The sequence below is a fragment of the Lactuca virosa genome, chromosome 5 (genome assembly GCF_052849685.1).
Source record: "Lactuca virosa cultivar CGN04683 chromosome 5, Lactuca_virosa_CGN04683_v6, whole genome shotgun sequence".
NCBI lineage: Eukaryota > Viridiplantae > Streptophyta > Magnoliopsida > Asterales > Asteraceae > Lactuca > Lactuca virosa.
The window spans coordinates 13,632,152-13,657,499 of record NC_136430.1 but is presented as its reverse complement, the minus strand read 5'-3'; the positions used below and the strand labels follow the sequence as shown (position 1 = coordinate 13,657,499).

Sequence of the window (25,348 nt, the reverse complement as noted above, 5' to 3'; positions counted from 1 at the left end):
CACCCGATACATTCCACGGGTCGAGCGGGAACGTTTGGCACAGGAATTTTTGAGTCTGAGACAGGATGGAGAGACGGTGACGGAGATCACCTGCATGTTCACTGAGATGGCGATGTTCTGCCCTGAGTTCGCGTCTGAGCAGGTCCAGATGACACGTTATCTGAGCATGCTCAAGACTGATATTCGACAGTTTGTTGCCACACAGCGATGTGATACTCTATTGGAGTTACAGGAGGCCGCTAGGCGGCGTGAGTTGGAGATCGAGCTGCAGTTGAGGGAGCATCGGCCGGCCCCGGTGCAGTCGCAGCCGGCGCCGAAGCGGTCTAAGACCGCTGATTCTAGGACCGGGGGTCAGCAGGGCCGCACTTGTGGAAAGTGCGGCAAGGGTCATACTGGAGCTTGTCGATCTAGTAGCGGGTGCCACAGGTGTGGCAAGGAGGGGAATTTTGCTAGGGACTACCGTCAGTCTGCCCCTGCCTCGGATATGAGGATATGCTATCATTGTCATCAGGTTGGTCACGTGAAGACCAACTGTCCACAGCTGGCGGCCAAGCCGGCGCAGGCTCCAGCGCCAGCTACACTGAGGATTACCGATGGGAGACAGGGTAGGGCAGAGCCCCCGAAGGCTTAGGGGGGCGCATTTCAGCTTACGGCCGAGGAGGCCAAGGCAGCACCGGATGTGGTTGCTGGTACGTTTCTATCCTTTATCTCATTTACTATATCTGTTGTATGCTTATCTGTTGTACCTGTGATTAGGTACGTTTCTAGTGAACTCCTTGCCTGCTTTGGTTTTGTTCGACTCGGGGGGCGAGTCGGTCTTTTGTATCTCAGACTTTTAGTAGGGAGTTCAGAGTGCCAGTAGGCGAGCTGGAGTGTCCGTTGCGATTTTCTATCGCCAACGAACATGGGGTTTCTGCTTCTTCAGTTTATCGAGGGTGTGACTTGGAGATTTTCTGGGTGTCCTTTCCGATAGATTTGATTCCGATCCCCATGGGGGAGGTGTGCGTGATTGTAGGCATGGATTGGCTCAGTCGGTTCGGTGCTATGATTGATTGTGAGGGCCAGCGAGTGGTAGTTCGAACCCCAAGTGGGGGAGAACTGATTGTATATGGCGAGGGCACCATAGTGGGATCAGGGTTTTGCTCAGCTGCCAGGGCTCGGCAGTACATCCAGCACGGGTGTGCGGGTTATCTAGCGTATGTGGTAGATACGCGAGTCAGGGATCAGATTTTGGTTTCCGATGTATCGGTGGTCAGAGAGTTTGCAGATGTGTTTCCGGAGGAGTTGTCAGGGATACCTCCGGAGAGGCAGGTCGAGTTCAGGATCGACCTGGTGCCAGGTGCGGCCCCTATCGCTAAGGCGCCGTACCGATTGGCACCACCAGAGATGCAGGAGCTGTCGTCACAGCTACAGGAACTGCTGGGCAAGCAGTTCATTCGACCTAGCAGTTCTCCATGGGGAGCGCCGATTCTTTTTGTCCGGAAGAAGGATGGTTCGCACAGGATGTGTATTGATTACCGGGAGTTGAATAAGTTAACGATGAAGAATTGTTACCCACTCCCGAGGATAGACGATCTCTTCGATCAGTTGCAGGGCGCATCTTGGTTTTCCAAGATAGACTTGAGGTCTAGGTATCATCAGGTCAGGGTCAGAGAGGAGGATGTGGAGAAGACCGCGTTCCGAACTCGTTATGGACATTACGAGTTCGTGGTGATGATGTTTGGGCTCACCAATGCGCCAGCAGTGTTCATGGACCTGATGAATCGGGTCTGCAGACCGATGCTTGATCGCTCGTTCATAGAATTTATAGATGATATCTTCGTGTATTCCAAGACCCGAGAGCAGCATGAGGAGCATCTGCGAGAGCTGTTGGGAGTTCTGAGACGAGAATGGCTGTACGCCAAGTTCTCGAAGTGTGAGTTTTGGTTACGAGAGGTCCAGTTCCTCGGACATCTTGTTAACCAGGAGGGGATTTTGGTCGATCCGACCAAAATCGAGGCGGTTATGCAGTGGGAGATTCCGAAATCTCCCTCAGATATTAAGAGTTTTCTGGGATTGGCAGGGTACTACCGCAGGTTCGTACGGGATTTCTCCAAGATTGCAGTACCCCTCACTCGTCTGACGAGGAAGGGGGTGGATTTCCGGTGGGGCCCCGAGCAGCAGAGGGCATTTGAGACCCTCCGTCAGCGTTTGTGTGAGGCACCAGTCTTGACACTCCTGGAGGGAGTTGAGGATTTTGTGGTGTTCTGTGATGCATCCATCACAGGTTTAGGGGCGGTCCTCATACAGAGAGGACGAGTGATAGCCTACGCATCGCGGCAGCTGAAGCCGCATGAGACGAGATACCCTACGCATGACTTGGAGCTAGGGGCGGTGGTGTTCGCCCTCAAGATATGGAGACATTACCTCTATGGGGTCCGTTGTACCATTTACACGGATCACAAGAGCTTGAGACATATCATGGATCAGCTGAACCTGAACATGAGGCAACGCAGGTGGCTGGATGTAGTCAAGGACTACGATTGCGAGATCCTTTACCACCCTGGTAAAGCGAATGTGGTTGCGGATGCTTTGAGCCGCAAGTCAGCTGGGTCTTCCACCCCCGCTGTATGTATGAGGACAGCGGTGGATTCTCCGCTTGTGAGTTTGATCAGAGATGCCCAGGTAGAGGGCATGCGACCGGAGAATTGGAAGCTGGAGAGGATCAAGGGTGAGAATACCCGGTTCGTGCAGGATAGTCGGGGACTATTGACCCGATGCGGTCGGGTTTGGGTTCCGATGTCTGGTGGGGTTAGGCAGAAGGTTATGGAGGAGGCTCATAAGTCTCATTTCTCTATTCACCCGGGGGCCACCAAGATGTATCGGGATTTGAGTTCGAGCTATTGGTGGCCATGCATGAAGCGAGAAATCGCTTGGTACGTCGAGAGGTGCTTGACCTGTAGGATGGTCAAGGCCGAGCATCAGAAGCCGCATGGCAAGCTGCAACCTCTGGAGATTCCCATGTGGAAATGGGAGCAGCTCACGATGGATTTCATTACCAAGATGCCAAGGACGACGAGGGGGTTTGATGCTATTTGGGTCATCGTGGATCGGTTGACCAAGAGTGCCCATTTCTTGGCCATACGGGAGAGTTCGTCGGCAGAGAAATTGGCCGAAATATATGTCAGCGAGATAGTCTCTCGCCATGGGGTTCCAGTTTCTATCGTTTCCGATAGGGATGTCAGGTTTACTTCCCGTTTTTGGCAGAAGTTCCATGAGGAACTGGGTACGCGACTGCATTTTAGTACAGCTTTCCATCCTCAGAAAGATGGGCAGAGTGAGCGGACCATCCAGACCCTCGAGGATATGTTGAGGGCGTGCGTTATTGATTTTGGTGGGAGTTGGGATTCCCACCTACCGCTTGCAGAGTTCGCCTACAACAACAACTATCATTCCAGTATTGGCGCCGCGCCTTTCGAGCTGTTGTATGGTCGGAGATGTAGAACCCCGGTCTGTTGGGGTGAAGTGGGACACAGAGTGATGGGTCGGACGGAGGTAGTCTTGCAGACTACCGAAAAGATCCAGCAGGTTAGACAGCGTTTGCAGACCGCTCAGAGTCGGCAGAAAAGTTATGCCGACCGACGCAGATCTGAGCTGAAATTTCAGGTGGGTGACATGGTTCTCCTGAAGGTCTCACCCTGGAAGGGAGTGATCCGCTTCAGGAAGAGGGGAAAATTGGGTCCCCGTTACATTGGGCTGTTCAGGATTGTTGCCAGGGTTGGCAGGGTGGCTTATAGGCTAGAGCTTCCGGAGGAGCTTAGCCGGATCCACAGCACATTTCATGTTTCGCAATTGCGAAAATGCATTATGGACCAGGAGGCAGTGGTATCGTTGGATGACATTCAGGTCGATGAGCGCCTGAACTATGTGGAGAGGCCTGTGGCTATTTTGGAAAGGAAGAAGAAGATTCTGCGGAACAAGGAAATACCTTTAGTAAAGGTACAGTGGGAACATCGGAGGGGATCCGAGTGGACATGGGAGCCGGAGGCGGAGATGCGCGAGCATTACCCGACATTGTTTATTCTAACGGACTTCGAGGGCGAAGTCTAGTTCAAGTGGGGGAGAGTTGTAATGCCCCGATTCTCAGGTATTGTTTAAATAAGATTTTTTGGGTGAAGCTCTACTCGACGAGTTGGTTGACCTACTCGTCGAGTAGCAACGGGGTGGGATCGCGTGTTAAGTGACCTACTCGACGAGTCCATATTGGGACTCGACGAGTAGGAGCTGGCAGATGAAACCCTAAATCCCGGGGTTTGCACCTCTATTTAAAGGAGCCTCAGCCTCCTTTGGCCTCTTTGCAGTCTTTGAGAGCTCCCTAAAACCCTAATACGCGTGTGTGTGTGTCCATTGTGTGTTGAAGCTTGAAAAGAGGATCTTTGGAGGGAGAAGGCTTGGAGGAGAAGGAGATTGGAGCAAGTAGAGTGTGGGAATCAACACTTATCTCAGTTATCATCTTCTGGAGGTAACCAAATCGCCTTTTTCCTTGTGAATCTCTTCTATTGGTTGAGTTTTAGGGTTTTTGGTGAGATATTAAGTTGGAAAGATGAGCTATGGGCTAGATCTGAGGTTGTAACTTCAGATCTGGACCCTCCTTGGATTCTAGAAGCATAAAGTTACAATGTTGGTCATGATTGAGGTCCCTCTTGAGCATGAAGCTCCATTAAGAACTTAAAATAGGCATTTAGAGCCTTTATAGCCATGCATGCACGTAAAGTTTGAAACTTTACGTGATAAGCATGCCCTAGAAGCTTGGATCTGTGATTTGGAGCCGCTGCATGGCTCAAAACAAGTCTGTATGGAAAAAGGACTGAATGGACTCGGCGAGTCGCAGGGTTGACTCGGCGAGTCACATGAAGATGGCCGTAAACTCGACGAGTTGGATGAACAACTCGGCGAGTCCGATGAAGATTACCATAAGACTCGACGAGTTGATGAACAACTCGGCGAGTCGAATGAGTTTTCTCCAGGACATGTATGCGTGTGTATTTGTCGTGTTGCAAGAGGGAAACTCGACGGGTGGCCTTAGAATTGGATCAAGAATCGGAGGAACTCGACGAGTCACCTCGATGACTCGGCGAGTTGGAAAGTGCTTCAAGGAACTCGGCGAGTAGCCGAGGGTACTCGGCGAGTTAAGGTCAACATGGACTGTTGACCTTGACTGAGGACTTTGACTTTGACCAGGGGTTGACTAGTGGGTTATGGAGTACCTTATAAGGTTAAGGACTTATGGGTATATTGTGCTATGGTAATAGGTGGTGGAGCTTGTGTCAAGTGATTCGAGAGTTGGGATCTATCTACCGAGTCGACATCTGTGAGGTGAGTTATCCTCACTATATCAACAGGGTCTAAGGCACCAAGGCCGACCCTTATGGATTTGTATTTGGATTATTGCATAACATGTGCATCGTTCCGCATCCTGTTAGTTAGGATGGTGATATGCTTATGCTTAGTGATCGGGTTCGGTCGATATCCTAGTTATAGGATTATTCTATGAGATAACATGGGTAGGTCGGTGTCTTGGTTTAGGACGTTGCTATGCTATTTGATCTGTTAGATCGGTTTGTCTGTTATTATGATAGCCTATGAATGTACATGCACATGTTGTTTGCTTTGCGTGTCGGGTTGAGGCGGTCCTGCTTTGTGCTGAAGGCCAACATACCCAGGGCGGCCCGGATAGACTACAAACCCAAGAGGGTATGATAGTCAGACCGAAGGCCCGACGAGCGGTCCGGACAGGCTGAAGGCCCCGCGAGGCGGTCCAGACGTGCCGAAGGCTCGGAGAGCGGTCCAAATAGACTGAAGGCCTGCGAGGCGGTCCAGTCAGGCTGAAGGCTCATTATGCTTGCTGTTTGGTTGTACGTTTATATGGCATGGTTATGTGGTTGGTATTTTGGGGGATAACTCACTAAGCTTTCAGGCTTACAGTTTCAGTTTATTGTTTCAGGTACATCAGGGGATCGCGGCAAGGCGAAGGCATGATCGTACAGCTCCTCATATTATGTTTATGTTTCTGGGAATACTCTGATAAATAATATTTTGAAAACAAGGTTGTAATGTTTTGATGAACTTGACATGTTTTAAAAGTTTAAATTTGTTTGAAATTTTTGGGGTGTGACACACGTCGTAGCCGAGGGTTTGCCACGACGTGGCAGTGCTTGGAATCATGACTGTTTTGTCCTCGCCTTCTGATAACGTGATGCATGATGTGCCACGACGTGATGTTGACTGTTGAATTTTTGGACCTTTGACCATTGACTTTTGACTAGTTTGACCTTAGGTCAAACTTGGAGGATTAGGCTGCTGATTGAGGATTTGTCTTTATTAGTGCTAGTCGGTTCAAGGGTTTGATCAATGCAAGGAGTTAGAGTTTGTAGAGTCTGCTAATGATCACGACGTGGACAAGGAATGACCACGACGTGGTGAACTCTAGCTTCACGATTGTTTTGTCCGGACAGGACCACGACATGGCGATGTCTTGCATGTCATCTATTTTGTCCTGTCATGCCCAAGACGTGGCCAAGAGGTCTCCACGTCATGGTGGCCGTTGACTTTCGTTGACCATTGACTTCTGACCAGTTTGACTTGGGGTCAAACTTGGAGGATTTGGGTTGTTTATTGAGGGTTCATCTCTTTTGGTATTAGTCGGTTCGTAGGATTGAACAGTGTAATGTGTGAGAGTGTTGTCGTGTTTCTCTGTTTCTCTAGTTCAGGTGAGTTTCTCACTATGCCATGTATCCCACTGTATATCCTTTGCATAATAGGATAGAGGAACTGTATGGTACAAGTATGCTAGTTGACAAGGATAAACTCCATGTTATGCATGTACAGTTAGAACACTTAGTGTCTTGGTGTAGTAGACTAGTAAGGTCTTGCATGTTGATCGCATGATACTGTTAGGAGTTATAATTGGTTAGGGTAACTGGGGAAGACCAGTTATCAAGGTTATGTATGATTAACCAACGAAGGACTTAATTGAGAAGTGGTCAATAGCAGGGTAACTAGGGAAGGCTAACCACCAAGGATATGTAATATGGTAGTATATGTTATGTGTTTATGTTACATGATTATGTGGTAATGATAACATTGGTTCTATGTAGTTTAAGTTGGATAACCTGAGAACTCTTAGTCTAATGCCTTATTGTGATGTTCTTGTCCGATTTCGCTCTCGGGTGGATCATTTGTTTGACTGTTTATATGATCTCTGGCTCCATATGACTTTTTGTAGTGTATGAAAGACCATGATTCGACCCCTAACAATTGTAGGAAAGAGAATGAGAGGACAATCGGAGGACCATGACACCTGGATGAAAGAGCATGGGAGAACAACGATAATCGTACCTAAGACTATGGGAGGACAATAACGTTCACACGTTCTGTATTGATATGAATGAATGTATGTATGTTGATAAGTCAACTTAGATCTGACGACTTTATGTGGATGCATTATATGATGGAATATGTGGCATATTGGAGAACTCCCTAAGCTTTATGCTTATAGTTGTAGATTAAATATTTAGCAGGTCGTACATGAGAAGAGCTCGGCTGGACTATACACACACATCGAAGATATTCGTTTCCGCAGTTTTGTGAACTTAACTTTGATAATGTATGATTTTCAATCAATCAAATGTTATTCAATGGTTTTGAAACAAGGGTATAATCAGTTAATCTATTTTAAAATGAAAATTCTCTTTGTAATTTTTGGGAAGTTACAAGTAGATACTTAAATGGATTGATCTTTCTTGAATCAAGCTCCTTTGCACTACAAGGCTCCTTCTACTTCTTTAAGATGCACAAAAAAGAACACAAAGCTTAAGAACACAAAAGATGGAGGCTAGGGTTTGAAATGAGTGTTATCTGAAGGTGGAGACTGAGAATAAAGCAAACCCTAAAAATTTCATTCCTCAAATAGGGCCCAAGGTCCGAGATCTTGAGTTTTGAGCCCTAGCGGCTTCGTGTCGCGACCTACATAAGGTCGTGTTGTTACTTATTTGACATGGTACGTACCGTGACCACTAGGTAGTTGCGTTGCGACCTTCCCAAAATCCCAAATCAAATTGAACTTAAAGAAGATTAAATGATAAGCCACATACTATAAATAAGGTGTTACACATACAAATACATAAGTACGATACGACATCATATTTTTTGTATGCTAGACACGAACATGAATTTTAATTTCACTACAATTTCATTTCATTTTGACAAGTGATTAGTCGACATGAAACAGTGTCGTGTTCTGTATAACTAAAAAAACACGTCCAACACGACAAATACAATATACAATAATTATTAGTTTATTTAATTCGTACATAATCATACAAAACCCGACACACACATATTAATATTGTGTCAATTTTACACATGAACACGACAATGCATCACGTTTTTTTATACTAGATACGAATATAAATTACAATTTGGTTAAAATTTCTTTTCGTTTTGTCGTGAGTCATCCACTTACACACATAAGAATAAATACTAGTTCTTAAAAGTTCTAATGAGCTTAGTGGTCAAATCATGATAAAAAAGTCACCCATATTCTAACAAGCTTAGCAATCTAAACCAAAAAAAGTTTGGCGTTTCAAAGCTTTCTCTATATCAGAGCCAGGTTTCGATCCTGGGACCTGTGGGTTATGGGCCCACCACGCTTCCGCTGCGCCACTCTGATTTGGTGACTTAAATCCTTTTAATATTTATATATATCAATTTACGTTAGGGCATTTGGCAGGTATATCCACTCTGTGGTGATAAGAGATTTCCTCCCGTCTTCTGTTCTTCATACAGCGAAGTACAACAATGGCGACTATTCCATGTACTGTTCAACTCATCTTCGCGAGTACAGACACAAAACCCATGAACAGTTCGATCCCAGTTCTTGGTAAACTCAATTCACAGTTTGTGGGAATGCGTAAAGGACTCGGGTTTTGCAGGCGAACTTCAAGAATTGGACCTAGTTGTGGTTCAAGAACCACGTGTTGGTTCAAGTTCGGTAAAAATGGCGTCGATTCTGAGGGTGCTGGTATTTACGGCAGTCAATCCCGCGAAGATTTTGACCGGGATGATGTCGAGCAGGTATCCTTTTTTAATTGTTTCAATTGTATGGAATTCTTCCAAATTTCTGTTCGCTTTCGCACATTACAGAATCAAATTCTAGACTTCATGTGTTGGGTTCCATGAAAATTAATGATTATTGGAGCAATTTATGACAATTGACATTAGAATTATGTATTGGGCACTTACTTATACTGTTGAAGTAAGTGAAAAAGATGATTCATTGTATTCTACACCAAATTTGATGTGGAATTGAAAGCTTTTGGCAATTCCATGGCTGTATGGTCATGAGACACCTACATTTGGCCCCAATTTTTCCAAATATTATGTTTTAGTCAATTTTAATTTTATGCAGTACTTCAATTACATGGGTATGCTTGCTGTTGAGGGAACATACGATAAGATGGAAGCTCTTTTAAGCATGAACATTCACCCTGCTGACATTTTGTTGATGATGGCTGCCTCTGAAGGCGACAAGCCTAAAATAGAGGAGCTGTTGAAAGCTGGAGCCAAATATGATGTCAAAGATGCGGGTGGAAAGACTGCACTTGATAAAGCAGTAAACGATGAAATCAAGAACTTCATTCTAAGTTTTACCACTCAAAAGGCATGATCTGATCTTCAACACCCAAAATTAAAGTTATTGTTGTTACGTTTTTGTTTTACTGAGATTTTAGATTAACAATGTATAATATCATTGTGTTCTTTTGAGATGATAAATGTTTGTTAGCAGAAACACAAATGTAGTAGTTCAAAGTTTTACTTGATTGTTGAATGGGCTTGATAATATGTGGTTTATGTAAATATATGGTTATCCTTGTATTTCTGATGCTTCTATTTTCTTCAAACTTCAGTCATCAGTGACATATAAGACATAAACGTTTTAATCAGTGACATTTTTTTTCGAAAAATAAAAACCATAGAAATGTTATAGTTCAATACATATCGATTGAAGGCAAACGGGCAACAAGCTGCGCCGCTAGCCATTTCTGGATGGCAAAACCAATTCTTTTGAAAACAACATTTGTAGATCTAGGAGATATGACATTAGAATGCATGATCCGTTGGACTCTATTAAGGAGCTCCACCGCCTCTGGTGCGAGAAAACCAAATGTATCGAATGTATCAGTGACATATAAAACTCAATTCCCGATGCTACAATGGAGTTTGAATCATAAAATGGAGTTATGAGGTAATTCCTGCATTTGTACTTTCATCTACTATTACTCTTTCAGTCTACAGAATAAAGTTTGTGTTACAGTAAGTTGTTGTGTTTTTGTAGGTCCACCATCTACCACCCAATTATGTTCATGATCACTCGGTAGAGCCTCACGAAAAAGAAGTGAAAAAATCAGCACTAGGAAGTAAATATAGTTGGACTTTTGTGGTATTGAACTATATCTATATGAACTCATAACTCATTTACTCAATAAAAGGTTCATTGTAAGTCTCAACCTACTAGAGTACTACTGTACTAGTCTTGGTTTTTATCAATAATAATGATATTAATTGTAATGGTGTTTAAAATATACCCTTTTATTCATATGTGTATGTCACACACTTCATCTTGTTGAGGAGGTCTACACTCTCCAATCTCCATCATTGAGTAGAGGTAAGGCTATCTACATTTAAACTTTTTACCAATATATCTCATGAGAATTGAGAATTGAGTTTTGTTGTATCAAAAGCCATTGAAAAATAGATTAAATAGTGTCCGAGTTAGTGGTTAAAAATAGATATCACGTTGCAGATTAATGACTTAATTAACATAAATAAATATATGTTTTAGTAAAAGAGTCCGTCTTATTTTTTTATAAACTTATAACCTACTCTTAAATGTTAGATTTTTTTTAACAATACATACAAGAATAATCACATATATAATATATATGTACGTTTAGTTAATTATATGCTAGAAAAAGTATATATAAACATTAAAGATTTTATGTTATAAATTTATAGATATATAAAAGGTTTTATAACCTAAAACAGAAATTGAGATATTGAGTTTTAGTTTCTTATATATGATAACAAACTACGTTATACACTAATTAAAATATATCTTCTGAAGTATTATTTGTCCAAATATAGTATAATAATACAATATAACAAACTACGTTATACACTAATTAAAATATATCTTCTGAAGTATTATTTGTCCAAATATAATATAATAATACAATATTTCAAAAACTTTATATTTCAATAAGAAATTACAATTAGAAAGACAATTGGGTGGGTTTAGACTTTAGACTTTCAGTTTCCGAATTCAAAATTTGATTTTGATTTTTCCAGCTAAGAATCTTGATCGTTGCTTTCACGTTGGGTATTACTGAACCACCCAATTAAAAAAGCAGTTGGGGTTGGGGCTTTTCAATTTCCAATTTCAAACCCTTCCTTCTTCTTCTACACTGGTGGTTCTTTTTTTGCACCACCACAGGCACCACCGCCAATTTCATTTGCTGTTTCGAAACCAACCCATAATCACAATGTCAACCAAATCTGTAAAACCCACAAAACCCCCAGTAACACCATCTCCACCTTCTTCAAGATCATCTTCACTATCTGCTCATCTCGCCATGGTTGAACTCAGACAAAGAATCTTGACATCACTCTCCAGACTCTCGGACCGAGACACCCACCAGATCGCCGTCGAAGACCTCGAAACCATCATTCAAATCCTCTCACCTGACGGCATATCAATGATCCTCAACTCCCTCTACGACGCCACCAACGACACCACCACCAACAAACCCGCCGTAAAGAAAGAAGCAATCAGACTCCTTTCCTTCCTCTGCGCCACCCACACCGAATCAGCTGCCAGCCATTTGACAAAAATTATAGCCCACATTGTCAAGAGGCTTAAAGATTCCGATTCCGGTGTTAAAGATTCGTGTCGTGAATCAATTGGACATCTTTCTTTTCTGTATTTGAAGGGTGAGAGAGGTGATAATAATATGGGGTCTGTGGTTTCGTTGTTTGTGAAGCCTTTGTTTGAAGCTATGAATGAACAGAACAAAGCTGTACAAGCTGGTGCAGCATCGTGTATGGCTAAGATGGTGGAAATGGCTTGTGATCCACCGGTCTTGACTTTTCAAAAGCTTTGTAGTAGGATCTGCAAGTTCCTTAATAGTCCTAATTTCTTGGCAAATTCTGCCCTTTTGCCTGTGGTTTCAAGGCTTTCTCAGGTTTGGTCAATAATGCTTTGCTACCTAATTATTCCTGTGTGTAAAGAATTCCATACCTGCATTTGATTCATGAAAATTTACTCACTTAATTATGACACTTGTTGGGTTTTGCAGGTTGGTGCTATTTCTCCACAAGCTTTGGAGCCACTGCTTCAAAGCATTCATGAATGTCTTAGTAGCTCTGACTGGTCAACTCGAAAGGCAGCTGCTGACACTTTAATTGTATTGGCTTTGCATTCAAGTAACTTGATTAAAGAAAAACCAACTTCTACGATAACAATACTTGAAGCAATCCGCTTTGATAAGGTTCTTTTCCATAAACTACCTTCAAGTAAAATATCCATTTTGTTGAATACATCAAAATCCTGGATTAATTGTTGCAGATAAAACCTGTTAGAGATAGCATAACGGAAGCACTGCAACTATGGAATCAAATTGCAGAAAGCTGTGAAGATCAAAAAACACCTGGTCATGGTGAAGATTCTCAAGTACAATCCAAGTCGTCAAGAAAGGAGCTTCCAAAATTGGATGCTAAAACAACAGAGACCCCACCAAAGAATGGTGAAACAAAATCTCAAAATGTATCCGAAAAGACAACTGGGACAAAAAAGAAGCCACCTCCTTTAAGTGATAAGGAACTGAACCCTGAGTTCTTTCAAAGACTTGAAACTAGGGTTTCAGGTGAAGTCGAAGTCGTTCTCCCCCGTAGACTCCTCAAATCTTCAAATACACAAAACGAAGAGGAACCAGACATCAATGCAGAGTCAAAGTCAAAAGAGGAACCGGTCAACTTGCAAAAACAAGGTGGTGATCCGTCTTCTAGAAAGCGAGAATTAGAGAGTAAAGGAAATTTGTTGGGCATCCAAAGACAGTTACTTCAACTGGAGAGACAACAAGCTTATATCATGAACATGTTGCAGGATTTCAAAGGTGGATCACATGATGGTATGGTGACTTTAGAGAACAGAGTGTGGGGCCTAGAGAGAGTTGTTGAAGACATGTCACGCAGTTTATCATCAGTGTCAATGTATAGTCAAAGAGGCAGTAGTAGTAATCATATGGTAGGAAAGTACAATCACAATGGGTTCTCTGAATACCCTAACATGGGTTCAAGTATGAGTGGTAGGGGATATAATTATAAACATATGCAAATAGGGTTAAGAAAAGGGGTGGATAGGGATAATAGGTTGCCTAAAGGGGCTGGACCTGGTCCTTCAGCAAGAGGCGTTTGGCAAGCTTCAAAAGATGAAGCCACTTTGGAAGCAATTAGAGGGGTTGCAACTGCACCTGATCATGAGAAAAAGAATGCTGTTTTGAATGCTTGGAGAAATGCAATGGATGGAGTTTGTGAAGGTGACATGGATGTGGCGTTTGGTGAGGTTTTGTCTACTGGTGATGATCTTTTGCTTGTGAAGCTAATGGACAAGACGGGGCCCGTGGTTGACCAGCTGTCAGGTGATGTGGCAAGTGAAGTTTTGCATGCGGTTGCTCAATTCCTTTTGGAACCTACCTTGTTTGACATCTGTTTGTCGTGGATTCAACAGGTATGACTGACCTCTTTATCTGACTTTTTTTATCTTCACGGCTGAAAGGTAATTTACACTTATGAGTATGTATGGAAGAAACACAAAAAAAAAAAAAAAATTATTTATGGATTTTTTTTCTGTTTCTGTTATGTTTGCAGATGCTGGATACAATTGTAGAGAATGGAAATGATGTGATAGGAATTCGTATGGAAGTGAAAAGGGAGATTTTGGTGAATTTGAATGAAGCTTCGACAACTATTGACCCTCCACAGGACTGGGAAGGTCTGATGCCAGACCAACTTTTATTGCAGTTGGCATCAGCCTGGAATATTAGTATGCAACACTTATTAAACAAATAGTATCTCGTTTTCATTCTTGAATATAATCAACTTATTTATGCAAAGAAGCTACACTTTTTTTTTTTTTTTTTTACTAATTTATGTATCAATGTTTCAGTTTGCTACCAGTTCTTGCATTATTTTAGCAAGTTAACTAAAATAACACATAAATTGGTAGCAAACTATAAATTGGTAACCTTTCTTGCATAATATACACGAACAAAGATGATGAAATTTGTATAGATCTAAGCGTTATATGGTGGTTCTAAGTTATTTTTTTTTAAACTATACAGTAATTGCTTGGTTTTTCATGTGCTTTTGCTTTATTACAAAACCTTGGGGACAATTGATTTTTTGTGTTTGTTTGAATCATTGGAGATATGTACATGAAACTATTTTCCTATATTTGTTATTAACTTATTATAATACATACTCAAGAGAATTTTCATAATGGAGTGCATCTGTTACCTAGGTCTCTTGGTTGTTTACATCGGAATATAGTTGCCATTAAAGGGCTTTGACATGCACTTCTAAGTCTTCAATGACACATCATCTACGTTGGTAATTGGAGGTGATAATCTCTTCTTCATAGATGAACTACCCGACAGATAGTAAAAGTAGTCTTCTGAGTGAAACAAAATTTTGTATCATTTCAATGTTGTCCAAATAATCCTTCAAACAAACACATCCTTCCATTGATTCGGTGGTGAGTTGTGGGCTTAAAAGTTTGATGTCATTTGCTACTCAAGGCCAAAGTTCATTTGTGTTTACTGCATATATTTGAAATCCAGTTAAAAACCACTTCGGTTACCCTAAAATCAGTTAAAAATACGTTTGGTTATTTTCATTTTTATTTATTTATTTATTTAAGAAAAACCAGTGCGTTTGTCCATCTTTAGAGGAAAGAAAGGGGCCTCAAGCCCTGCATGCCAAAATTCAAGAATCATAACATATGGCCAATATCGGGCTCTAATTTTGTTTTTTAATAAACAATACACGATCGTAAGCCCATTTACAAAGATAAATGAAAGGCTTTTTAGTTTCCACCAGATTTTTTTTTTCTTTCACTAGAAACAAGACACTAGACACGGCGGACACATGAAAATCTAAGAGTAGTGGTACCATTTTTTTTTTTTTTTAATCAAATATAATAATATAGACCTAGCAAATGAGTTCGTGTCAGGTCGGGTCAAGACAGGAAAACCCATGAAACCCATCAAACTCAAACGAACTCAAACAAAAAAAAACTTACTAAAAAAATTAGTTTGAGCAACAGTAAGCAAATCCAAACTTTAAATCAAGTATTTTAGATTTGATAAAATTTGTAACTTGACTCATATTTATTTGTTGTTGGACCTAAGGTTATTAAGATTGAGATTTTACTTACGATCATTTTTTACTTTACAAGACCACAATCATAAAATCGAATCGGAATAATAAAAAATTCTACCTAATAAACATTTTTTCTTGTGGTAGCTATAATTATCTATCTCAAAAGCTTTATCATATTTCAAGAAATTCCAAAACAAAACATGATGTGAAAACAAGTATTATAGTTTAAAACAACAAAAAATTCAGACACACGTTTATCATATATTTGTGATATATATATATATATATATATATATATATATATATATATATATATATATAGAGAGAGAGAGAGAGAGAGAGAGAGAGAGAAGTGGGTTCGCGTACAAATGAGAATAAGATGTGAAAATGAAAAGAACCAATAGGAATTAAGCATGTGTATATGAGTAGTTTTTTTTTTATTTCACACGTAATTTATTGGTTTTTATATTTTATTTTAAATAAAAGGTTATAAATGTAATTTATCCATGTAGTTATCTAATATGAATATAACCGTCGGTGAAGGTTGAGTAGTCGGTTTTCAAATTGATGTAACCGTTTATACGTTGTTGTATGAAGATTTACATTTTTTTTCTTTCAAATTTTCTTCAGAGTTTTCCTTTTAAATTTTCTCTACTAATAGATTATGTATTTTTATTTTATTCAACATAATGTTTGCGTTTAAAGCTTTGTTAGATGCGAAAGTTAACAAGAATAGGGTAAGTTCGCATTCAAAATTCATGAAGAAATTTCCAATTGCATCACAGAAAATGGTTTCCAGGAAGAAGGATTCTTTAAATGATAATGTGGACAAAGTTGATTTCATGGTTAATTCTCGTGATCATCCTATCGAAATAGATGATGATGAAGTATCAGAAGAAGAAAAATTTCAATCTGGTGAAGTTAAAAAGGAGAGTAAGTTATTTTGTTTTGTTGTTAAAGTTTTATAAAATGACATATTTAAGATTGTATTTGTTTTTATTTTGTTCCGCCTCTATTTTTAAATAATGAGAGTCCAATTGAGATTAATTCCAGTAATTCTATGAAGAAGACAATTGACATTTCATCTAGTAATTCTTGGAAGAAGAAAAAGCCAAGGAATAATGTTTATCAGTATGTTTATAGTTCAATGAAAAAGAGAAAACGTGGTTTGTTTGGTCGATTAAACTCAAAATCATCTGATACAGAAGGTTAGTTATCCTAATTGTGTTATTCTTTAAATTAATTAGTAATTTAGATTTTAATATTTTTATTTGTTATACATATTTTAGATTATTTAAGTGATTCTGATTTTGAAGTTCGGAGCATTACAAGGAGCAGGAAGTTGGTTAACAGAAGTGATAAAAAATTTAGTAAAAGAATTGTCTACGAACATGGTAAACTTAAGTATATCGTTATTTATTTTTTAATTTGCTGCTTCTTTATTGATTTGGTTTTCTTATTTTTTTTATATTATTTAAAAAGGTTTATATCTTGATTATTTTGTTGTAGACTTTTCTAGTGATTCTGATTTTGAGGATGGTATCAGTAGTAGCGTGAAGAGGATGGATAAGATAGCTGATAAGAAAGTTAAAAAAAAATGGAGGTGAATTGTGCTAAAATAAAATCATTGTATTCTCGTGTTTCTCTTCATTCTATATATGGCGTTGTGAATTCAATGAATCATAATAAAAAAGAATGTGTGAGGAGTTTAGGATTTGGATCATTGCTAGACATGAAGACACAAAGTATTCCAACAAAATTATGTTATTTTGTTGTTGATTCTTTTGATCCTTTAGACATGGTTATTAAAACTGAGGTTTCTAATATTTTGGTTACAAGGGAAGATGTTAATAGGGTGTTAGGTTTGCATATGGGGGTTGATCAGTTAAATGGTGTTGATGTAAGAGGTAATGAGGAATGGTACGAGACATGGAAAGATCAATTCAAGAAGCCGTTGTCTTTAATTACTCCAACTGATATCGTGTACAAGATAATAGAACGTTGTGAAGCAGATATGGTGTTTGTTGCTAGTTTTATTATTCTTGTTTGTACCTGTTTTGGATCATGTAACAAACAAGGTGCATGCAATTTGAAGCTTCTACCGTATTTGTCTCAGTCATATAAGTTAGATAAGTTTGATTGATGTACATATGTATTAAATTGTGTAAAAGAGGAAAAATTGATTTGGAGCAGAAGTGATATGAAGACTTTCTTCAATGGTCCTAGTGTGTTTTTAACGGTATCTCATTTAATATTCTTTGATTTAATATTTTTAAAATATAATTAATATTTATATTTTGTTATTAACTTTTGTTTTTTTTGTAGTTGCTATATGTTGATAGGATTCAATGTAAGCAAATGTTAATGGTTAGAAGATATCCAGTAATTAATCATTGGACTTTAGAGCAGTTGAAAGTGAGAGAAATAAATGAAATTGCGAATGGAGGTTTTGGAACACCATCTGCTACAGTGAAGAGTGTTGATGAAGTTTCTAGAGGATCAATTTTAGTAAGTAATATTAATTGTGTATTTTTGATAATGATCATGATTGCTTTGTTTTGTATTATGATTTTATTAAAAAATATTGCAGTGAAATGAGTCTGATATTGATTACTTAGATTTATGTTTAAATTTACAGATTTAGATATTAATTATAATTTGCTATATTTTTTTTGTTATCAGAAGTTTCATGCAGAAATGAAGTGGTGTTTAATAGATATGTCTAAGAAACTGGATAAAGCTTTTAAAAAGCATGGAAATCTGAAAATAATAGAGTTCTATGGATTGAAGGTGAAAGAGTTATGTTCTGCATATAAAGCTTTTCGTCATAGTAATTCTAAATGCGAATCTACTTTTGAGTCATATGACAAAAGCAGTAGTTGTGATGATAAGTTTGCGGAAATTCGAAATTTTGGGCAGTCTATTAAGAACAGCGTTGGAAGTAATAAATCTGGAGTAGCTAATGATTTTGGCAAATCTGGTTGTATTGAAACTAAGTTGCATGTGGATTGTGAGGGTGTTCATAAGAAAAAGTGTGTATTTGAGGATATTCCTTCTTTTAATTTAGGAATTGAGGATGACATCTATACTCCACGAAAAGTTAATACAGGTGTTGATAGTTATGTTAGTAAGAATTCTGTTTCTGTTGGAATAAGTTCTTCTTCAGTCAAAGGAAATGTAATTTAGTCTCATGATAAAAGTGAAAATGTTAAAAACTTGAGAATGATATGATTTCATCGAGACCAAAGAGAAGTCAAACGTTACCTCCAGTGCTTAGGTCTCCATTTGTTGTACGAGCTGTTGAGATTGATAGTAATTTGACGAAGGAGGAGAATATCAAGTCTAATTGGCTATTCAGCTTATGTGGAAATCCAGCGTAATGTGTTTGTATATATCTATGTATATTTTTATCTATAAGGAATATTAAATTTAATGTATTTTATTTTTATTTTAATAGGGATAATCTTTTTCATAGCATAAATGGTCAACGTGGGGAAAGATACATGTTCGAGAGCTTATATCCGGGAGAATTTCTCTTTTCTGGGACTATTGATTGTTTTGTTGAAGTGTTGAACTATGATGAGAGAGCAAGGAATTTGGACACTCATGCATGTTTCTTCTTCAAGACAGCAGTATTGGTACGTATATTAATTGTTATTTATGATTTTTATATTATTATGATGTTAATTATATTGATGGTTTGTATTTAGGATCCTGCATACATGCATAGTGAAGCATGTAAATATGATGATGTGTACAAGAATTTTAAAGAAAATGTTTTTCATTGTTTGGGAGAGTCTAAAGACCGAAGAAATTTAAAAGGAATTGATTTGGTAAGTTTGAATTTACTTTGTAAATTTTATTCCTTTTTTTGTTTATATCTAATTGTTTATTTGAATTTTTTTTAGATGTTCTTTCCTGCATGTGAATCTGAACTGATAGAATTTTTTTTTTTTATTTATTTTTTATTTTTTTAATCGGTGTTGATGTTTATTAATAGAATCTGATCTTTTCATTCTTAGATTTGAGGTTCTATCTATTTTTCATCACTCATTTTTTCAGTTTGATGTCAACTTTTACTCATTAAATTTCACTTTTATTTTTTTAAATAAAATTAATTTAATTTTAAGCTTTATAATTCAAAAAATAAATATAATTCCTTAAAAATGATTAATAAACATAAAAATTAATTAAAATAAAAATACTTCATTACTTAAAAAAAAGTATATAAAAAACAATCAAGATTAAAAAAAAACTTAAAAAACAACCGACATTTAAAAAATGACCTACATTTACGAAACGATCAAGGATAAATATTTTTTCATAATCTTCTCTTTCTTATTCAAAACTAGCTCGAAGGACCGGTCCCGAAAGATGATCGGTTTTTTCCATCAAGAATTCCATATCATCAATTTCTTGCCCTTCGGCGCACTTTTTTTTCGGCTTCTTTTTCTTTGTTGAATGCCAAATGTTTAGCGAAATTCAGATTGTATCGATCAAATATTGTCGTCATTTTCTGCATTTTGTGTGCGTCCATTTTGAAATCCGATGCATTGGAAGAAGGCCTCTTCCCTTTCTTTTTTGCTTTGTCCCTACCCATTGGTCAGACAATTTCTTCTAGCTCGAGTCCGTCGTCCTCATTTAAATCTAGTCCAAAACGAGCATCAAAAGAAGATATGTATCCATTGGAGACTATTTTTGTTCTTTTTGATTGTGATCCTCTTAGTATGAAGTCGACATCATATTTTCCCACCTTGGACTAAGAATCAACACTTTCCAAAGCTCATTAAACTTGAATGTCTTTCATGTTTCCTCGCGAAATAAATGCAAAGCCTCTTGAAAAATTTCTTCATCTCATTGACCGCTTCTCCTTTGGGTTTTTAGATTGTTGTACAACCTGTTAATTTTTGAAAAACTTTTTGCTATTTCTCGAGACTTTGAATTAAGTTGGTGTTTGGTATGGTACTCATCTTTACCTAACTCCATGCGAAATCTTTCAAGAATGGGAAGCCAAAAATGTTCATGCGGTTTTGCATTTCCCTGCTCTGAATCCTCCGAAATGTCAACCCAAGATTCTGTCAACACTAACTCTTCTTGTGGATTCAATGCTTGAGGCTTCTGCTCTGTCTTCTCTTGCTCTGGTTGTTTTCCTTTGCAACGTTGTGGGGGTGGGGGTTGAGTTTGTAGTACAATTTCGTCGTCCAACTCATCAAGGGTTTGGTTTTGTGGTTGAGAGTCAAAGGGTAGGCTTTGGCTTTGGGTTTGAGATTGATAGAGTGGGGTTTGGCTTTGGTGAAAGTTGATCGGAAAACGACAAAGTTGTTGAACATATTTGGACTAACATTTGGTACTTGCACGTGCTAGTATTGCCTAACGTTTTGGTCTTGAAATTGTAGAGGACATTGAATGAGAACATCTAGTTGAGGACGATAAAACGTTTGGGATGGATCGAATGCGAAAATGTTTTCGAGTTGGGGTACTTGAACTCAAAACATTGATTTTTCTTCTATCTGATTTTGGGGCTGCATTGTTGTGGTCATTTTTGTAAGAAATAGAGAGAAATTGATAGAGAAGGTGTGATTTTGAAGGTTAAAGTAATGGGTTGTTTATAGGTGTGTAATATATATATATATATATATATATATATATATATATATATATATATATATATATATATATATATATATATATATATATATATATATATATATATAGGGGAAGGCTCATGCGAAAATACAATTAATTTGCGAAAATAAAAAGAACCAATCAGAAAATAACACATCATTAATCATATGTTTTAATATAAATCATATTCGAAAATAAAACTGTTATCTTCAAGGACATTTTCGTAATTCATATTAAATCCATTATAACTTCCATTCCACCCCACTTTTAACACATAACTTACACACACCTAAATTACATAATACGACTGGGAAGAAATTAAAACTTTTTTTTTCTTTTTTACTATAAAATCAAACGTTATCATATATTTTATTTCACAGAATTAGCTCAAAGACATTTGGTACCAAAATTTAACTTTTTTTTATTCACATCATCATTTTTATTTTTTTTGCAAAGTGAAAAGGCTACTTTAAGACCAAAATTTGTATCAATCACGACTTCAATATTCTAACAAAATAAATTAGAAAGATTATGATGCACCAAAAATTAAAATTAAAATATAACAATCTCTTCATATTAGTGTAAAGAAAATTCTGAATTTCACCATAGAAAACTGAAACGTAGATGAAACAATGACTTTCATATTTTCAATCTACAAAAACAATTGTTTTTTGTTTAAAAAGTTAAGATCGCATATCATCTTTCTCTCACTAACTTCCATCTCCTTTGGGTCACCGATCACCAAATACGACTTGCTACCATAAATTTCCTTCCTATCTCGTCTCCAAACATGCAACACGTCAAACCACCACCATCGCTCCATTCATCTTTAACCCAGAAGCCATCGTTGTTACGTCTGCAAATCTGCAACATTCCAATCCACATGTGCAAGGCTGCAAGTAGAGCTATTGATCACGTATATTTTTTGGGTTTCAAGTCAATCGGGTAATTTATGTTTGAATATGTAACTGATACCCAACGTGAATTACATATCAGTTATTAGGATTTTGGGTAGGCTCGGTTATTTAGACAGATACCTGAACAGAGCTAAGAAAAAATCAAACCATTTCAGCAAGGGAAACCTCTAAACATCAGGTACTCCAAGATGCATCTTACTTAATTTATCCCTACTATTTTAAATCAAAAAGGAAAGCTATATTCAATGGTATTGAAATCACATATTTAGACCATTAAATTCAATTTTGTAGTATAAGTTAACTTACGCCTAAAGATAACTTAACTTGAGCGCTTTAAATGACTATTAGTGATCCACATCATTGATTTTAAATTAACCTACTTGAAGCACTAGTAGCACATATAGATTATTATTTAATTAACAAAAATTGTTACAGAGCCTAATTCCACAAGTTCTTTCCAACATTCACTAATTTACAAACTAAAATGGTATATATCAATTTAGAAAGCAAAAGTTGAAGAGTTAAATGCCAATTTTAAAACCAAAGCCATGTCTATATAAATTACATTGCAACATTTAAAAATTTCAAGACAGAATTTTAAATTTTTTAAAGAAAACCATACAACTTAAGCTATTAACAAATTCTAAAAGCATTATAACATTGGTAACCAATTTGTAAGAAACCTATATGAGTTTGGAAGAAACTAAAATACCAAAGTGAGGTAAAGAGACAAACATGACACCAAAAACTTACCATGAATGAGCATTGGCTGAAGCAATTGGAGTACATAGAGTAATAGACCTTCAATTCTTCAATGTTCCATAATTAGTCCCTGGAGTAGTGAAGTACATCAGGTATTCGGGTATACTCGCTTCTAAACTTTCCTACCCGAAACCCAAATTATAATTACAACGGGTTAAGAGATTACCCAATATAGCTTACCCAAAACTCGATTAATACAACCCAGTCTACCCGAATCATAAATGGTTCAGCTGATTTATTCAGGTATTGGTTTTTTCAACACCCCTAGCTGCAAGTCCAACTCAGGAGGAAATTAAACATGTGTATCTATTTTCTCCACATTAGAGCCATAATTTCTTAATCTTTTTAAATGAAAAACATAAGTTGTTTATCAGCAGACACTTTTTCCTTACAGTTGTACATGTAAACTTCATTTCTTCATCTTTAAAGTTTTCAAGTTTTGTAAATGACTCAAAGGCACTTGAAAGACTACTTGTATCATCAACATAAAACAATCCCACCAACATCAACATACAACCATTGAAATGAATTCAAATAATTTGTTGGAACAAAAATATTAGGTTTCTCATTTCCAGAAAACACTCCAACAACTTCATACATCATTTTATCCTCTTCATGTAGACGTGTAATAGTTCACACTTACTTTTCATAGTTGTTCTTATAAATCACTAATTTTGAAAAAAAAGATGAAGATGTAAGAGTAGATCAGGAAAATAAATTTATGATACCGATTAACACAAAATCGAATCTTGTTAGTAGACTAACTCACTTGTGTCGTAGATAAGGGTGACAACTAATAATTTAAAAAGATTGATATATCTTGAATGAAACCGATTTTGGGTTAGGGTTCTTGAGATACCACAATCGTTGAGTTATTGAGAGAAGGAAAGAGAGGTACCATCAAGTAAAAAAACCTGGTGCATGTGTAATCAAAGTCTGTCATGTTCCTGTGTGTCACAAAACCGCTACCATTACCATCCACACCTTTGGATTTTCGGCGAAGGTTGGGTCGACAAACATCACCTTCTATTATTTTAAATGAAAGTCAATAAATCCTCCGAGACCTACAAAGAACCTTCAATATCAAAATCCAAATCCACGAAAGGGAAATCAATAACTACGAAAAAGATAAGAAGAAAAAAGTGAAATGGGTACCACATCAACCGGTGATTTGGTGAGAAAATGTGAAGCTTTAGATCCAAAATTGGATCGATTTCACCAAAATGGTTTATCTTTCTTTTGCCGATTGACCAGTCTGATCTTTTAGATTTTGTTTGCTTCCCCATTTTTCTTTCAATGTTACAATTGGTATTGAGTTCGCGGCAACAGGCAGAAGAAGCCGATGGAGAGGGTGGGTGGGAGGTCGGAGGGACAAATCACTGGAGAGAGAAGAAGATTGAATAGCAAAGATAGTGGAAACAAAGGATTATAACCGTCCATAAAACCAACATGTAAAATCTCAATTTTATCCTTCCGTGTAAACTTTTAAATTACCATAATATAACAATTACTATTATTCTAATATTACACTTGTCTTCTCCTTATTGGTTATTTTTATTTTCACAAATTACTTATATTTTTACATGAACCTACTTTTATATATTATTCTAATATTACACTTGTCTTCTCCTTATTGGTTATTTTTATTTTCACAAATTACTTATATTTTTACATGAACCTACTTTTATATATATATATATATATATATATATATATATATATATATATATATATATAAATTGTAGTTGTTAGTAGTTTAAAAAAAATCAAACCAATGAAATAAAGAGAGATGGGGCGGGGTAGCCTCCCCTCACTCTGATCCCGCAACGCCCGTGTTGTGTTCCGGCTACGGTTTCGTACCCCACACCACCTTCCCCGCTACACTCCGCTCGGCCTTATCTACGAGCAAGCGCCACAACCTATCATATCTTCTTAGACTCCTTCATACAACCACACACTCAAACAAAGAAGAGATACGTTTTACATTGAATGACATACTACAAATGAAAGAAGAGATACGTTTTACATTGAATGACATACTACAAATGACTGAGATATAACGATTTTATGATCTTACGTCTGTTTATATTGCATATTCTTTTAGTGGTTGCACTATAATGCAAAGAATAAAAATTAGATTTTTTTTTACTCTTATAAGACAAAATCGAGTAGTGGCTCGGGACACCCCGGGACACTTAATAGATCTGCCCCTGTCACTAGATATATTTTTTTTCTTTCCTCTTGCTCAAAGCATAAGAAAGAAATATTAATAGAAAAGTAGATTATTTTGTGGGTTTATAATGTGTATCCTAACTTACCAAAATATGGATCCGCCTCTAACATCATTTTACTCTGACAAACAAATAAAACAAGTAATAATTATTGTAGAAAACATGTATTAATTTAAAAAAAAAGATATATATATATATATATATATATATATATATATATATATATATATATATATATATATATATATATATATATATATATATATATATAGATTGATATTTAGATTAACATAAAGTCATAAACGACCTTTAGGAACATAAAGAACAAATAAGATA

General features: G+C 37.5%; 2 protein-coding genes and 1 long non-coding RNA gene across 3 annotated transcripts; all 3 read left to right on the top strand.

Moving 5' to 3' along the window:
- The first annotated feature begins 8,788 nt into the window (after positions 1-8,788).
- Positions 8,789-9,915, top strand: GDC1 (Ankyrin repeat family protein). The gene is made up of 2 exons (XM_079047669.1): positions 8,789-9,114; positions 9,449-9,915. Exons 1-2 carry the CDS (start codon positions 8,839-8,841, stop codon positions 9,704-9,706), a joined length of 534 nt encoding a protein of 177 aa, XP_078903795.1. The 5' UTR covers positions 8,789-8,838; the 3' UTR covers positions 9,707-9,915.
- A 233-nt stretch (positions 9,916-10,148) lies between these two features.
- Positions 10,149-10,608, top strand: LOC145111388 (uncharacterized). Its single transcript, XR_013710254.1, has 2 exons — positions 10,149-10,285; positions 10,376-10,608. It is a non-coding gene; the product is annotated as an uncharacterized LOC145111388 (long non-coding RNA).
- A 770-nt stretch (positions 10,609-11,378) lies between these two features.
- LOC145115494 (microtubule-associated protein TORTIFOLIA1-like) lies at positions 11,379-14,433 on the top strand. Its single transcript, XM_079051788.1, has 4 exons — positions 11,379-12,281; positions 12,396-12,587; positions 12,665-13,825; positions 13,966-14,433. The coding sequence occupies exons 1-4, from the start codon at positions 11,583-11,585 to the stop codon at positions 14,164-14,166; spliced, it is 2,253 nt and encodes a 750-aa protein (XP_078907914.1). The 5' UTR covers positions 11,379-11,582; the 3' UTR covers positions 14,167-14,433.
- The last annotated feature ends 10,915 nt before the right edge of the window (positions 14,434-25,348 follow it).